Source organism: Ranitomeya variabilis, chromosome 1 (genome assembly GCF_051348905.1).
Source record: "Ranitomeya variabilis isolate aRanVar5 chromosome 1, aRanVar5.hap1, whole genome shotgun sequence".
NCBI lineage: Eukaryota > Metazoa > Chordata > Amphibia > Anura > Dendrobatidae > Ranitomeya > Ranitomeya variabilis.
In genome coordinates, this window is record NC_135232.1 from 861,799,506 (window position 1) to 861,816,544 (window position 17,039).

The 17,039-nt window shown below is 42.2% G+C and overlaps 1 protein-coding gene across 2 annotated transcripts in view; it reads left to right on the forward strand.

Moving 5' to 3' along the window:
* Nucleotides 1-17,039, forward strand: part of GRID2 (glutamate ionotropic receptor delta type subunit 2) — a 1,941,594-nt gene that overhangs the window by 1,074,988 nt on the left and 849,567 nt on the right. For both annotated transcript variants that reach the window (XM_077277244.1, XM_077277251.1), the window contains exon 6: nucleotides 15,642-15,815. In XM_077277244.1, the coding sequence (XP_077133359.1) occupies nucleotides 15,642-15,815 (174 nt within the window). The remainder of the gene's footprint in view (nucleotides 1-15,641; nucleotides 15,816-17,039) is intronic.

Here is a 17,039-nt window from a genome sequence, read left to right on the forward strand (position 1 = left end):
GCATTTATACGGACATTTGATTACACACAGGTGGATTTTATTTATCATCATTTAGCTTTAGGAAGGACAACATTGGATCATGCAGAGATCCACAATGAACTAATGGAGTGAGTTTGCTGCACTGAAATGTAGGCCGGCGTCACACTCAGCGTAGGGCAATACGGTCCGTATTTTACATGCGTAATACGCAGAAATTATCCCAAAACAGTGATCCGTATGTCATCCGTAGGCAGGGTGTAGCAGCGTATTTTATGCATCTCACCCTCCGTATGTAATCCGTATGGCATCTGTACAGCGAGATTTTCTCGCCGGCTTGCAAAATGGACATAGAATGATCAATGGGCTCAAATAGTCATGAAAACATATATACAGTCTATATATATATATATAGACACACGCAGGTAGAAAACAGGATTTAGCAAAAGAGGCCACTCTAGCTAAATAGGAAAGGATAGGACAGATTACTAGGCGGTCAGTATTAAAACCCTTCCAAAAATATCCACAACAGATAATACAAAAAGTTCCACAATCTAACTAAAGACATGGAATGTATATCTGCCACTCCAGAGAATCCAGCAAGACTGAGAAAATACTGACACAATCTAAGCTGGACAAGAAAACACAAGGAATAGCACTGAATTGTGAAGCACACAACATGTGTGCCACAGGGAAAAAAAACCAGACACTTATCTTTGCTTATTTGGCAGAAAGGCAGGAGGAACCAGGCAGAGGTCCTACACCTCCCAACAACAATTGACAACTGGCAAGGACTAATGAATCCTGCACGCCTAAATACCCCAGTCAGAACTGCAATCAGCAGATACACCTGACCAGGACTGCAACTCAGGGGCAACTGCATTACCACCTACAACCACCGGAGGGAGCCCAAAAGCAGAGTTCACAACAGTACCCCCCCTTGAGGAGGGGTCACCGAACCCTCACCAGAGCCCCCAGGCCAATCAGGACGAGCCAGATGAAAAGCATGAACCAAATCAGCAGCACGGACATCAGAAGCAAAAACCCAAGAATTATTCTCCTGGCCATAACCCTTCCATTTGACAAGGTACTGAAGCCTCCGCCTCGAAAAACAAGAATCCAAAATCTTCTCAACCACATACTCCAACTCCCCATCAACCAAAACAGGGGCCGGAGGATCAACAGAGGGAACAACGGGCACCACGTATTTCCGCAATAAAGATCTATGGAAGACATTATGGATAGCAAAAGAGGCCGGAAGTGCCAATCGAAAAGACACCGGATTAATAATCTCAGAAATCCTATAAGGACCAATAAACCGAGGCTTAAACTTAGGGGAAGAAACCTTCATAGGAACATGACGGGAAGACAACAAAACCAAATCCCCAACCCGAAGCCGGGAACCAACACACCGACGACGGTTAGCAATACGTTAAGCCTCCTCCTGAGACAACACCAAATTGTCCACCACATGAGCCCAAATCTGCTGCAACCTGTCAACCGCAGAATCCACACCAGGACAGTCAGAAGGCTCAACCTGCCCAGAAGAAAAACGAGGATGAAAACCAAAATTACAAAAAAAGGCGAAACCAAAGTAGCCGAACTAGCCTGATTATTAAGGGCAAACTCGGCCAATAGCAAAAAGGCCACCCAATCATCCTGATCAGCAGACACAAAGCATCTCAAATAAGTCTCCAAAGTCTGATTAGTTCGCTCGGTCTGGCCATTTGTCTGAGGAAGAAATGCAGAAGAAAAAGACAAATCAATGCCCAGCCTAGCACAAAAGGCCCGCCAAAACCTAGAAACAAACTGGGAACCTCTGTCGGACACAATATTCTCCGGAATACCATGCAAACGAACCACATGCTGAAAAAACAACGGAACCAACTCTGAAGAGGAAGGCAATTTAGGCAAAGGCACCAAATGAACCATCTTAGAAAACCGGTCACAAACAACCCAGATAACCGTCATCCTCTGGGAAACCGGAAGTTCAGAAATAAAATCCATAGAAATATGCGTCCAGGGCCTCTCAGGGACCGGCAATGGCAAAAGTAACCCACTAGCACGGGAACAACAAAGCTTGGCCCGCGCACAAGTCCCACAGGACTGCACAAAAGAACGCACATCACGTGACAATGAAGGCCACCAAAAGGACCTACCAACCAAATCTCTGGTACCAAAAATACCAGGATGACCAGCCAACACAGAACAGTGAACCTCAGAAATCACTCTACTAGTCCATCTGTCAGGAACAAACAATTTCCCCACAGGACAGCGGTCAGGTCTATCAGCCTGAAATTCCTGAAGAACCCGCCGTAAATCAGGGGAAATGGCAGAAAGGACCACCCCTTCTTTCAGAATGCCGACCGGTTCAAGGGCCTCAGGAGAATCCTAGAAAGGGCATCAGCCTTAATATTCTTAGAACCCCGAAGATACGAAACCACGAAATCAAAACGGGAAAAAAACAAGGACCATCGAGCCTGTCTAGGACTCAGCCGTTTGGCAGACTCGAGGTAAATCAAATTCTTATGATCGGTCAGGACCACAATACGGTGCTTAGCTCCCTCAAGCCAATGTTGCCACTCCTCAAACGCCCACTTCATAGCCAACAACTCCCAATTGCCGACATCATAATTGCGTTCAGCAGGCGAAAACTTGCGGGAGAAGAAGGCACACGGTTTCATCAAAGAACCAACAGAATCCCTCTGAGACAAAACGGCCCTTGCCCCAATCTCAGAAGCATCAATCTCAACCTGAAACGGAAGAGAAACATCTGGTTGGCGCAACACCGGAGCAGAAGTAAATCGGCGTTTAAGCTCCTGAAAGGCAGAGACAGCCGCAGAGGACCAATTCGCCACATCAGCGCCTTTTTTCATCAAATCAGTCAAGGGTTTAACCACGCTGGAGAAGTTAGCAATGAAACGGCGATAAAAATTTGCAAAACCCAAAAATTTCTGAAGGCTCTTCACGGATGTGGGTTGAATCCAATCATGAATGGCCTGAACCTTAACCGGATCCATCTCCATAGATGAGGGAGAAAAAATAAAGCCAAAAAAAGAAACCTTCTGCACCCCAAAGAGATACTTAGACCCCTTCACAAACAAGCATTGTTACGAAGGATCTGAAATACCATCCTGACCTGTTCCACATGAGACTTCCAATCATCGGAAAAAATCAAAATATCGTCCAAATATACAATCAAGAATTTATCAATATAAGTCCGGAAGATATCATGCATGAAGGATTGAAAAACAGATGGAGCGTTAGTGAGCCCAAATGGCATCACAAGGTATTTAAAATGGCCTTCGGGCGTATTAAATGCAGTTTTCCGTTCATCACCCTGTTTAATACGAACAAGATTATATGCCCCCGGAAGGTCAATCTTCGTAAACCAACTAGCCCCCTTAATCCTAGCAAACAAATCGGAAAGCAAAGGTAAAGGGTATTGAAACTTGACAGTGATCTTATTCAAGAGGCGATAATCAATACAAGGTCTCAAGGAGCCATCATTTTTAGCAACAAAAAAAAAACCTGCTGCCAACGGTGAAGAAGATGGCCGAATATGCCCTTTCTCCAAAGACTCCTTAACATAACTCCGCATGGCGGTATGTTCAGGCACAGACAGGTTGAAAAGTCGACCCTTAGGAAACTTACTGCCTGGAATCAAATCAATCGCACAATCACAGTCCCTGTGCGGTGGAAGGGAACTGGACTTCGGCTCATCGAATACATCCTGAAAATCAGACAAAAACTCTGGAATTTCAGAAGAGGAAGAAGAGGAGATTGACATCAAAGGAACATCATTATGAACCCCCTGACAACCCCAACTAGTCACAGACATAGACTTCCAATCCAACACAGGATTATGTACCTGCAACCACGGGAAACCCAGCACGATAACATCATGCAAATTATGCAACACCAGAAATCGACAATCTTCCTGATGGGCTGGCGCCATGTGCATGGTCACCTGTGTCCAAAACTGAGGCTTATTTTTAGCGAAAGGTGTAGCATCAATCCCCCTTAAAGGAATAGGGTTCTACAAAGGCTGCAAGGGAAAACCACAACGCCTGGCAAACTCAAAATCCATTAAGTTCAAGGCGGCGCCTGAATCCACAAACGCCATGACAGAAAATGATGACAATGAGCAGATCAAGGACACCGATAACTAGTGTTGAGCGATACCGTCCGATACTTGAAAGTATCGGTATCAGATAGTATCGGCCGATACCCAAAAAGTATCGGATATCGCCGATACCAATACCCGATACCAATACAAGTCAATGGGACACCAAGTATCGGAAGGTATCCTGATGGTTCCCAGGGTCTGAAGGAGAGGAAACTCTCCTTCAGGCCCTGGGATCCATATTACTGTGTAAAATAAAGAATTAAAATAAAAAATATTGTTATACTCACCTCTCCGGAGGCCCCTGGACATCACCGCTGGTAACCGGCAGCCTTCTTTGCTTAAAATGCGCGCGTTTAGGGCCTTCCATGACGTCACGGCTTCTGATTGGTCGCGTGCCGCTCATGTGACCGCCACGCGACCAATCACAAGCCGCGACGTCATTCTCAGGTCCTAAATTCCTAGAATGAGGAGTTTAGGGCCTGAGAATGACATCACGGCTTGTGATTGGTCGCGTGGCGGTCACATGAGCGGCACGCGACCAATCAGTAGCCGTGACGTCATGGAAGGCCATAAACGCGCTCATTGTAAGCAAAGAAGGCTGCCGGTTACCAGCGGTGATGTCCAGGGGCCTCCGGAGAGGTGAGTATATCAATATTTTTTATTTTAATTCTTTATTTTACACAGTAATATGGATCCGATACCGATTCCCGATACCACAAAAGTATCGGATCTCGGCATCGGAATTCCGATACCACAAGTATCGGCCGATACCCGATACTTGCGGTATCGGAATGCTCAACACTACCGATAACAGAAATTTAGGTTGTACAGTACTGATGGAAAATGAACTAGCGATCCTCTTTGTCCGCTTAGGGCAGACTGAAATGACATGAGAAGCATCCCCACAATAATAACACAACCTATTCTGACATCTGAATCCTTGTCGTTCCATTCTAGACAAAATCCTATCACACTGCATTGGCTCAGGAATTGGCTCTGAGGACGACGCCACAGCGCGCACAGTTCTACGCTCCCGCAAGCGCCGATCAATCTGAATGGCCAGAGACATAGAATCACTCAGCCCGGAAGGCGTGGGAAACCCCACCATAACATCTTTAATGGATTCAGAAAGACCCTTTCTGAAAATTGCCGCCAATGCATCATCATTCCATTTAGTCAACACAGACCATTTTCTAAATTTCTGACAAAACAATTCTGCCACCTCTTGACCCTGAGTCAGGGCCAACAAGGTTTTCTCCGCTTGATCCACAGAATTAGGTTCATCATATAATAATCCTAAAGCCTGAAAAAAGGAATCTACATTAAGCAAGGCCGGATTCCCAGATTCCAGGGAAAATGCCCAATCCTGTGGATCGCCACACAGCAGGGAGATGACAATTTTAACCTGCTGAATGGAATCACCGGAGGATCGTGGTCTCAGAGCAAAAAACAGTTTACAATTATTTTTAAACCCCCAAAATTTGGACCTATCACCAAAAAACAAATCAGGAGTAGGAATCTTCGGCTCTAAAGCTGGAGTCTGAACAATATAATCAGAAATACCCTGTACCCTAGCAGCAAGCTGGTCTACACGAGAAACTAATTCCTGAACATCCATGCTGGCACAAGACTCCTCAGCCACCCATAAATAAAAAGGGAAAAAAAGACAAACAGACTGCAGAAAAAAAAATGGCTCAACACCTTTCTTCCCTTCTTCTGAGATGCATTTAACTCATTATGCGCCAGTTGTACTGTTATGATCTGGTGACCTTGGAGCCGCATGAAACTTTCTCTGAGGCAAGGTAGCATTCCTATTTCCATCTATAGGGGTATTTAGTCCTCCGGCTGTGTCGAGGTGTCTAGGGTATGTTAGGCACACCCCACGGCTACTTCTAGTTGCGGTGTTAGTTCAGGATTTGCGGTCAGTACAGGTTCCACCGACTCCAGAGAAAGTTTCATGCGGCTCCAAGGTCACCAGATCATAACAGGCTCCCGCGCAATTTTCTCTGCCAGAGTGGGAAAGCCAGTGACTGAGGGCAGATATTAATAGCCTAGAGAGGGACCATGGTTATTGGCCCCCTTGGCTAAAAACATCTGCCCCCAGCCACCCCAGAAAAGGCACATCTGGAAGATGCGCCTATTCTGGCACTTAGCCTCTCTCTTCCCACTCCCGTGTAGCGGTGGGATATGGGGTAATAAAGGGTTAATGTCACCTTGCTATTGTAAGGTGACATTAAGCCAGGTTAATAATGGAGAGGTGTCAATAAGACACCTATCCATTATTAATCTGATAGTAGTAAATGGTTAATAAAACACACACACATTAGGAATAAAGTATTTTAATGAAATAAAGACACAGGGTATTGTAATAGTTTATTATACTCTTAATCCAAATGACAACCCTCATTCTGTAAAAAAGGAAAAATAAAAAAACAACAATATCCCATACCTTTCCGGCCCTCAGTCATGTCCCACGCTGTAAATCCATCTGAAGGGGTTAAATAATTTTACAAGCAGGAGCCTGCTAATGCTGCTGTGCTCCTGACTGTAAAATCTGGGGAATGAATTGAAAGCAGTGGAACGTAGCTACCTAGACTTGCGGTGCTGTGCCCCCTGCTGGCATAACCTCATATGAACTTGAGCGTGAGAAAATATTCAGAAAAATTCCCACGCTCGAGTTCATATGAGGACATCCTAGGAGAAAATGTGGATTACAATATCCTGTTACTGTAGACAAGTCAGTAGTATATAGATTGAGTTAAAATATTTACCACTATTCCCTTTTACGCACGTTTTCCCATGTCAGCTTCCTCAGGGCCTTTGACAACCCTTCAATGGTTCGTTGGGACCTCAGACTCCCCTCAGTAGTGGCTGTGCTACCACTTTTTTGGGACTTGGGCTCCCTCTGGGTAGCTCAGTATGGAGATGCACCATCCCCCAACTTTCTTAGGGACCTCTAGACCACCTGGTACTATTCTACGAGGCACACAAGGTCATCTGCATTATAGGTATCTCCCTGGGCAACCCAGGCCTCCACCAGCTGGGGAGGGAGTGAACAAACCTGTCCATGACCACCTATTTGGGCTTGAGGGGAGGAATCTGTCCGCAACCCTTTCTGTACCAGATACAGTAGGTCAAACATCTGAGAGTGATGGGGTTTAGCACCACAATATGCCCAGTTATGATCCCTTTTGTCTCTGACAGACTTAGTGACCCCAGGGCATGCCAATATCTTGGTTTTAATTTGGCATCTTGTAAGGCCAAGTCGTATTGAGCCTTCTATGGTTCGCCAGACAAATAGGTGGCCAGTACCTCCGCCCACTGCTCTTTCAGCAGCTTTTCCAACTCAGCATCCAACTCAAACACAGTCAAAAATGCATCTACATCATCACCTGACATCATTTTCTGCATTGCTTGTCTTACTTCCTTCCAGACGGATGTGTCGTCACCTGGACTTGTGTAATGGGCTTCTGGTTTCCCATGAACTGCCTTGGCAAGCAACTCAATCTGAGAATGCTGTTGTCTGAACTGGTCCTGTTGGTATTGCTGTTGTTGTCTTAACTGGTCCTGTTGGTATTGCTGCTTTTGTTGGAGCTGCTGCTGATGCTGCTGCTTGTTGCATCTACTGGATAAGAAGCTTACTCATCTCCTGATATGCCAGCTGTTACTGCTGCTGCGCATTCAGGAGATGCTTGGGAAGGTCCTCCATTGTGCCTGATGTCATATGCTGGCTTGTGGCCTCCTTTTCTAAGGAAACTACTGGTGTTCCCGGAATGTTGCCCACATTTGAAACATCACTTGTGGCAGTTCAACTCACTCAGCAGTTCACAGAGGTAGAAAACAGGAACACTGATCTTTTTAAATCTTCAGTTGGTTTATTATATGGTGGCATAAACCAACAAGAAAGGGAATGTAAAACACAGCCCTTCAGGAAAAACAGGAAAACAACAAAGAAAATAAAAATGCTGTACACAGTCCATACATTTGCGGGGAGCTGCCCACTCTGGAGCAACACAGGTTCAGTCTTTCCTCCTCAGGACACAAACCACTGAAGATCCTCTCTCCAATCCTACTGAACCAAGACTACATCTGGAGCCCAGCTATTTAAGCCTCAGACCACACCCTGGGGTGGAGATAAGGTGTATTTCCTCCCACCTGCTCTTTTGATGTCACATAAAAGCCAGACCATTATACAAATTAGTGTTAACCCCTCACCACACTTAGTGTGCTGGAGGAAAATACTCTGGGTTTTATATCACTGACGCTGTATATATTGCGGCATAGTGCTGCAATATATACAGGAGCTTGTCACAAAATTAGCACATCCTCAAAAAGTTAATTTATTTCAGTTCTTCAATAAAAAAGTGAAACTCATATGTTATATAGAGTCATTAAAAACAGTTATCTATTTCAAGTGTTTATTACTGTTAATGTTGATAATTATGGCTTACAGCCAATGAAAACTCAAAAGTCATTATCTCAGTAAATTAGAATGCATTATAACACCAGCTTGAAAAAATGATTTTAAAATAAAAAATGTTGGCCTACTGAAATGTATATGTATATTCAGTAAATGCCATCAATCATGGGCATTTAACCCCTCTGATGTCGCTGTAAGTAGTGACAGCGACATAGAGGAGAATTGCACATGGAATGAGTTCCCTTCCATCAGGACAAAGTGACAGATGAAGTAAATGCTCAGGAAGGAGCGCAGGATAAATGTGATCCCAAACATTATGTAAAATGTTCCCAATAAAAGCTTCAACTCAAGCCACAAAAAAGCAAGTCCCCACTCAGGTCTGTCATCTGCTAACAGAAATATAGGAGCTTCCACATTATTGGTAGTACAAAGGCTCTGGAAAAGCTAAATGGCTTCTCGTCCCCCCAAAAGAAATTCAGCTAATCCTCCACTCACAAATCTAAATGTTCTCCCTTCTGAGCCCCACTGTGCCTAAAACACGTTTGGCATTTCTGTAGTGATGAGAGCGTGCCTAATTTACAGGTGTTTGTTTCCAGAAACATGAGCTGCGCATATAATGTACTGGTCACTAGTGTTGAGCATTCTGATACCACAAGTATCGGGTATCGGCCGATACTTGCGGTATCGGAATTCCGATACCAAGTTCTGATATTTTTGTGATATCGGAAATCGGAATCGGAAGTTCCCAGTGTATGGTTCCCAGGGTCTTGAGGAGAGGAGACTCTCCTTCTGGCCCTGGGATCCATATTCATGTAAAAAATAAAGAATTAAAATAAAAAATATGGATATACTCACCCCTCCGGAGGCCCCTGGACCTTACCGATGTAACCGGCAGCCTCCGTTCCTAAGAATGAGGAGTTTAGGACCTGCGATGACGTCGTGGCTTGCGATTGGTTGCATGAGCGTTCGCATGAGCGGTAACGCGACCAATCACAAGCCGCCACGTCATCGAAGGTCCTAAACTCCTCATTCTTAGGAACGGAGGCTGCCGGTTACAACGGTAAGGTCCAGGGGCCGCCGGACGGGTGAGTATATCCATATTTTTTATTTTAATTCTTTATTTTTTACATGAATATGGATCCCAGGGCCTGAAGGAGAGTTTCCTCTCCTTCAGACCCTGGGAACCATCCAGGATAGCTTCCGATACTTGTGTCCCATTGACTTGTATTGGTATATTGGATATTTTTCGGGTATCGGCCGATACTATCCGATACCGATACTTTCAAGTATCGGAAGGTATCGCTCAACACTACTGGTCACTATAATGGCAGTTTGCAATTTTCACTCAGCAACATCCACTGCTACTTGTTTCTGGAAAAATCTTATGGAGTCAAAATCGTCACTACTTCTGTAGATAAATTCCCAAACAGTTATAATTTCTAAAATGGGGTCAATTGAGGGGGGGATTATTTTTTTCTAACACCTAGGGGCTCTTTATATGGAATCCGCAAACTATTCTAGGAAAATCTGAGCTTCAGGGGGCAAATAGCGCTTGGTAGCGTATGGCTAAGTAGTACTGTACAGCCATATATCAGGTATTGTCAGATTCAGTAGAAATTGTGAGACAAATTTTGATGCAATCTTTACCCTTTTCCCAGTATGAAAATGTAAAACTTGGGGCTAACAATCTTGGTGTAAATTATTTTACCTTCACTGCTCAATGGTATAAAAGTCTATGACACAGCTGTGGTGTCAATATAATCACTGCACTCCAAAATGAAATCATTGAACGGTTTAGTTTGTAAAATGGGGGTTCTGCTGTGTTGGCATCTAAGGGGCTCTGCCAATGTAACGTGACATCCTCAAGCAAGTGCAGCAAAATCTGCACTGTAAAATGGCATTTCTTCCCTTCTGAGCTTTGCACTATGCCTCAAAAGAAGTTTTCAATCACATATTATTGATGAAATCAGGAGAAATTGCATAACAAATTTTAGGGTCCATTTTCTCCTGTTACCCTTGTTAAAATACAAAATGTAAATCTAAAATAGATTTATCTGGGAAAAATGTGATTTTTTTATTTTCACAGCTTAATGTTATAAACTTCTGTGACACACCTGTGGGTTCAAGGTGCTCAATACACCTCTAGATTAGTTCCCTTAGGGGTCTAGTTTCCAAAATGGTGTCACTTCTTGGGGGTTTCCACTGATTAGGCACATCAGGGGGTCTCTAAACGCAACATAGCATCCGCTAATTATTCCAGCAAATTTTACATTCAAAAAGTCAAATGGCACTCCTTCCCTTCCAAGCCCTGCTATGCACCCAAACAGTTATTTTCCTCCACATATTAAGTATCTTTGCACTCTGGAGAAATTGCACAACAAATTTCATGAAGTAATTTCTCCTGTTACCCTTATGAAAATTTAGAGCTAAAAAAGATTTATCTGGGAAAAATGTGATTTTTTATTTTCTCAGCTTAACTGTATAAACTTTTGTGAAGCACCTGTGGGTTCAAGGTGCTCAGTCACATCTATATATGTTCCCTAAGGGGTCTAGTTTCCAAAATGGTGTCGCTTATTGGGGGTTTCTACTGTTTAGGCGAATCAGGCGCTTTCCTAACACGACATGGCATCCACTAATTATGCCAGCAAATTTTACATTAAAAAATTGAAATGGCACTCCTTCCCTTCCAAGTCCTGCCGTGTGCCCAAACAGTAGTTTTCCCACAATATGGGGTATCGGCATGCTCAAGATCATACAACAAATTGTATGATCCATTTTCTAGTGTTACCCTTGCAAAAGTAAAAAAAAATAGGTCTTAAGGATTTTTTTTGTGAAAGAAAAGTAAATGTTTATTTTTTCCCTTCACATTTCAAAAATTCCTGTGAAGCACCTGAAGGGTTAATAAACTTCATGAATGTGGTTTTGAGTACCTTGAGTGGTGCAGATTTTAGAATGGTGTCACTTGAATATTTTTTTGCCATATAGGCTCCTCAAAGTCATTTAAAATGTGAGATGGTCCCTAAAAAAATAGTTTTGCTAATTTTGTTGTAAAACTGAGAAATTGCTGTTCAACTTTTAATCCTTATAACTTACTAACAAAAAATGTATGTTACAAAAATTGTGCTGTTGTAAAGTAGACATGTAGGAAATGTTATTTATTAATTATTTTGTGTGATATGACTCTCTAATTTAAGGCCATAAAAATTAGAAGTTTGAAAATTGCAACATTTTCAAATTTTTTGCCATATTTTTGTTTTTTTCACAAATAATCGCAAGTCATATCAAAGAAATTTTACCACTATCATGAAGTACAATATGTCACAAGAAAACATTCTCAGAATCAGTGGGATCCATTGAAGCATTCCAGAGATATGACCTCATAAATTGACAGTGGTCAGAATTGTAAAAATTGGTCTGGTCAGGAAGGTAAAAGACTTCGGGGTGAAAAGGTTAAGCTATACCTGTATCTCCCCTTTTGTTGGGGCTTTGTTTTGCCTTGTTTTTTATTTTTTACTGTTTTTATTTTTTGACTAAAAAAATGTTATATTTTAAATTAAGCTGGAATCTCCTTATATCCCTCAGGGTATTATTTGACTGATAGGGATATTGGCTGAATACTGCTATCTGTTAAGAATTTCATGTCAATAGCACCTTTGGAAATATATTTGTGAGGGGCATTCATTAAAGCATTCCCCTGACCCTCTTTTTGTGGACTGAGAGCAATCAATCTTGGCACAGTTATTAGGCCAGTCTCACACGTCCATATAATTCCGGTACCGGAAAAATCGGTACCGGAGTATCCGTGTCCGTGTGCTCACGTGGCACATCAGTGTGGCACACGTGCGGCAGCCGTGTGCCGACTGGGTACCACACGGACCATGCAGGAGACAACGCTACAGTAAGCGCTGTCCCCTGCTTTGGGTGCTGAAGCCGCCATTCATTTCTTCTCTCCAGCAGCGTTCGCTGCAGAGAAGGAATGAAAAATCTTTTTTTTTTCTTTTTTTTGCGGTTGAAATAAAGTTCCCGGTAACCAATCCCCTGACAGCATCAGTGTGCGGTACGTGTTTTACACGGACCCATCGACATTAATGGGTCCGTGTGATCCATGCGCTCCCACGAACACTGACATGTCTCTGTGTTTTTCAAATGGACACACGGTCCATGAAAACACGCTGACATGTGCAGAGACACATTGATTTTAATGTGTCTACGTGAGTCAGTGTCTCCAGGACGTGAGAAAACTGTCACCACACGTACCGGAGCCACTGACATGTGAAACCGGCCTTAGTCTTTCTCTACATAGGGGCCACCTAGGGACGCACATTTGTACCATCTTTTTAAGCAATTGTAAACACCTCATTTGTAGAAGTTGACAGGTTGCTCCAAAAGCCTTGTTGTGAATTGAGAAATCAGAGACTCATCATCTAGAAAATGCTTGCCTTTCAAAATTATCTTCATTGTTGGAAAGAAGTGGAAGCCAAGTTTGGGTGAATAAGGAGGATGCAGTAGAATTTCAAAGCCACAGGAGCATGCTTCCATTTGGTCAGCATGAGAGTTGTGAACTGGTGCATTGTCTTGCAGAAGGTAGACATATTTGGTGAGCATGCCACGTCTAATGGTTTTGATGTCCTCTCGCAATTTCCGCAGCAGTGAAGCATAGTATGCCCCTGTGATCATAGTACCCTTTGCTAGGAAATCCATCAATAATATGCCATGCTGGTCTCAAAATACTGTGAGCGTGACCTTGCCTGCCTAGGGTTGGGCATGTGCACCTGATGGCATTGGAAAGGTGTGAACAGCTGGGGAACGGATACTAGCAGGTGAATACCTTATGCATGTGAAGATGGTCTTGGATGATTTTTTCCACAGACTAAACACACTTATCTTGACATTTTAGGCTAGGTGGTGAATGGTTGCATGACGCTTTTCCAAAATGGTGACCTCCACTTGCTGGATGGTGTGTTCATCAATAGCAGGGTCGCACTGGAATTGGAGATGTTTGCATTGAAGTCTGACCACAATTGATTTGATTATGTCAGTTCTTGACTACATCATATAATTGGGAATCATCACCAAAAACCTTTTTCATCTCACCAAGCGCCTCCTTTGGTGTGCAGCCTTTCAAGTAAAGGAACTTAAGGACTGTTCTGTTTTCTGAGTTACAAATTGGCACGTAATACTGTTGTCTCTACATGTGTTTTATAAACATGAATAGCTTACATTTGGTGAAGATATTTGCAGCAATTATTTGCTAATTTTTACATGGGAAACCCAAAATCTAAAAATATTCTTAAAGGGAACCTGTCACCCCTCAGGGCCTATTAAAGTAAAATATCCACCTTAGCAGCACTAAGGCTGCATTCTGTGAAGGTGGCTCTTATGTTTATTATCCCTAGGAACACTGAAATAATGACTTTTATAAATGCACACTGTTAAAACAATTCCCCAAAAAAGTGTGTCAGAATTTTTTTTTTCAAATTTCTACTCACTTGAAACTTTTTTCCTGTGTTCCAGTACATACACTATATTGTAGAATGAATGATGCAATTTAAAAGTATAACTCATCTTGCAAAAAACAAGCCCTCACGTGTCTTTGAGAATAGAAAAATAAAAACGTTATAGCTGGGAGGAAAAAATGAAAACTCAAGAAAAGTAAAGTGGCCTTGTCATGAAGGGGTTATGGGGAATCTGTCACCAGGATTTTGCTACCTTATCTGAGAGAGGCATATTGTAGGAAAAGAGATCCTGATTTCAGTGATGCATTACTTAGTTTACTAGGTGCAGTGGTTTTGATGCAATCAGAGTTTTTAGATGTAGTATGTAGCAGAGCTCAGAATACTAAACTGCCCTCACCGCTGATTAGCAGTTTTCTGTACATTGTATAGTGACAGTAACTTGTTAATCAGTGCTGGGTTGACCAGGATGCATGTGAGCTGTAGTCCTCTAGTGTTAACCTCCTGCTGATAAAACACTCATTTGACTGAAACAATAGCAGGCAGCCTAATAAGTGTCACATCATTGAAATCAGTGTCTGGGTCCCTACAGCATGCTGCAATCAGATAACATAGCAAAAACCTGGTGACAGATTCCCTTTAAGAACTATCGTTCTGTACTGGAGCTTCTTTTGTGCAACAGCAATGCCATTTTCTATCAAACCCTTTTTGCTGCAGCACCTTCTTCTAATCCCATTGCATTAATTTATTGCATAAATATAGAGTTAATAAAAGATTGATTAAAACAGTTTACAGTATGTACTAACCTTGAAAAATAAAATCAAGGATGATTTAAGTACAGTACACTGCAAGCACTACATTTTATAGATAGATATAGATACATTCTTGTCCTAGCGGCACACTGCGTTGCACAGTGCATGTATATCCTTCATGTTCTCACGTCTCTCTAAATGAATATTCTGAAGCCACAAAGTGACAATAAAATGCTAATAACAGCATCACTCCGGGGTAATATCAGAGTCTAATTATTCTCTCAATAATATGTTAGTTATAATGTATAGATTTGTATGAGACTGTAAGTGGGACGGAGTTAATTCAGAAAATGCCCATTAGTGATTTTGCTATGATTAATTCATCCTTTCCTCTATCAACTGTTACCACTCTGTTCTGGGTAATTGTTTTACCTTGTAAGTCCTCGGATGCCATTTGTTCCCTATAATATGCTTTTCATTTTGTTTTCGAGCATAATGAGGACATCATTTGTAATACATGTAAACAGATAGTCTTTGTTCCATTTTATGCGCTTGTGTTGCATTTCTGAAGAGCTCAGAGCACATCATAAATTGCTGTATTTTTTATAATATGTTAATATTTCAATACGCTCCCTGTTGCCACTGACCTATTTTTATTTATGCTCTTTACACTCGAAAAAGCTAAGGAAAAAGATGATTTCGTCTGATGGGGTTTAATCCCAAGAGAGGCTTTTAAGCCTTTATGCCAATACTACTTTCTTAGAGACGATAAACAAGATTAGCCGCGCATGTTATATGTATTCTCTTTATTTAATTATAGCCTGAAATCGTTATAGATGACTAGATGTTTTATGTTTGCATACATTGTATCAACTCTGAACATTGTCTTACTGCTTTCTTAATTATGACAGGAGATCAATGACTTGGATGTGCAGGACCTAGTCAGAAGGTCAATTGGAAGGCTAACTATTATTCGTCAGACCTTTCCAGTACCCCATAATATGAGCCAACGCTGTTACCCTGGCAACCACAGAATTTCTACTTCGCTCTGTGACCCCAAAGACCCATATTCCCAGAGCATGGAGGTATGCTGCATAATCTTCTGTCTATGATTATAAAAATGTGCATCTAATGTAAAATATGTTCATTCTGGATACAGGATTATTTTGCCTGAAGAGATGGAAAGACACAGGCCATAAGAGATAGCGCCTGATGCATCCTCGCCGAAACATCTCAATCACATAACGGGAGATGCTATGTTTAGGAAACAAGGCAATCTTATTTCATAATCTTGTTCATAATTCATTTGTCAGTAGGAGAAAACAACTGTTGCTTTCTCATCAGTAAAACAAATACAAACAAATGCAGTAATTAAGAAGCCGCTTAACATTTTGTTCTAAAACTTCTATTGTTTAAATGGAAATAGCGTTTTTTTTCAACAACAGCTGTTTTCGTGGGTTACTGAATGAATTTTAATTACGTTCGCATAAACTGGGATTCAGAATCAGCATAACGTTTATATCAAACTGTGATCTAATTATGAGTGCACAAAATTTTATTTCTGTCTAAACAAGTTATGGCAATGTAGACACATAAGCAATGCATGAGCCATGTAGGAAGAATTGTACATTTGGGCGTGGGTGAGCCAGACTACCCATGGACTGCTTAGAATTAAAAATATTTCCCAATGGGAAGCTGTCTCCTCAGGCAGTCAACAGTGCTGTCTATTTAGCTGGTGGTATGTCTCAGCCTGGGATAAATACTGCGAATATAAACTGCCGTGTTTTTCTCCTCATTCTTTCTATATTCACAGAATTAGGCTAAAATGACAAATACAAGTTTTGAGAAGTGGATCCAACATGAGTGAAAACTGTACAGAATTTATATTCTGCTTTTCTTTAGGTCAAATGCTCTCTTTAGCTCCAAAAACTGCAAAAAACTTTAAAAAAAATTCCATGTTATTTCAGACTTAAATATGCTGGGTAAAGAGTGAATTGCTTTGTGCAACTCTGGTCCATGGTCCACATCAGTGCTCTATGGCAGTATGGCAGTGGACTGGAGCTGCAACAATTGCCTTGCCCACCAGGATCTTCGGCTGCTGCAGCTAACAGCATGCCTACTATTAAAGAGAAATGAATATTCACTGCTATCCATACCCATGGGCGTGGAATGAAGTGAATATTCATTTCTATTTAGCAGCGTGCACAGAAGTTAGCCACAGCCACCGGCTCCTGTGGCTGCCTGGAATTCCCGTGTGCCCGCTACTTCATAGAAAAGAATATTCGCTGCATTCCATACCCATGGGCATG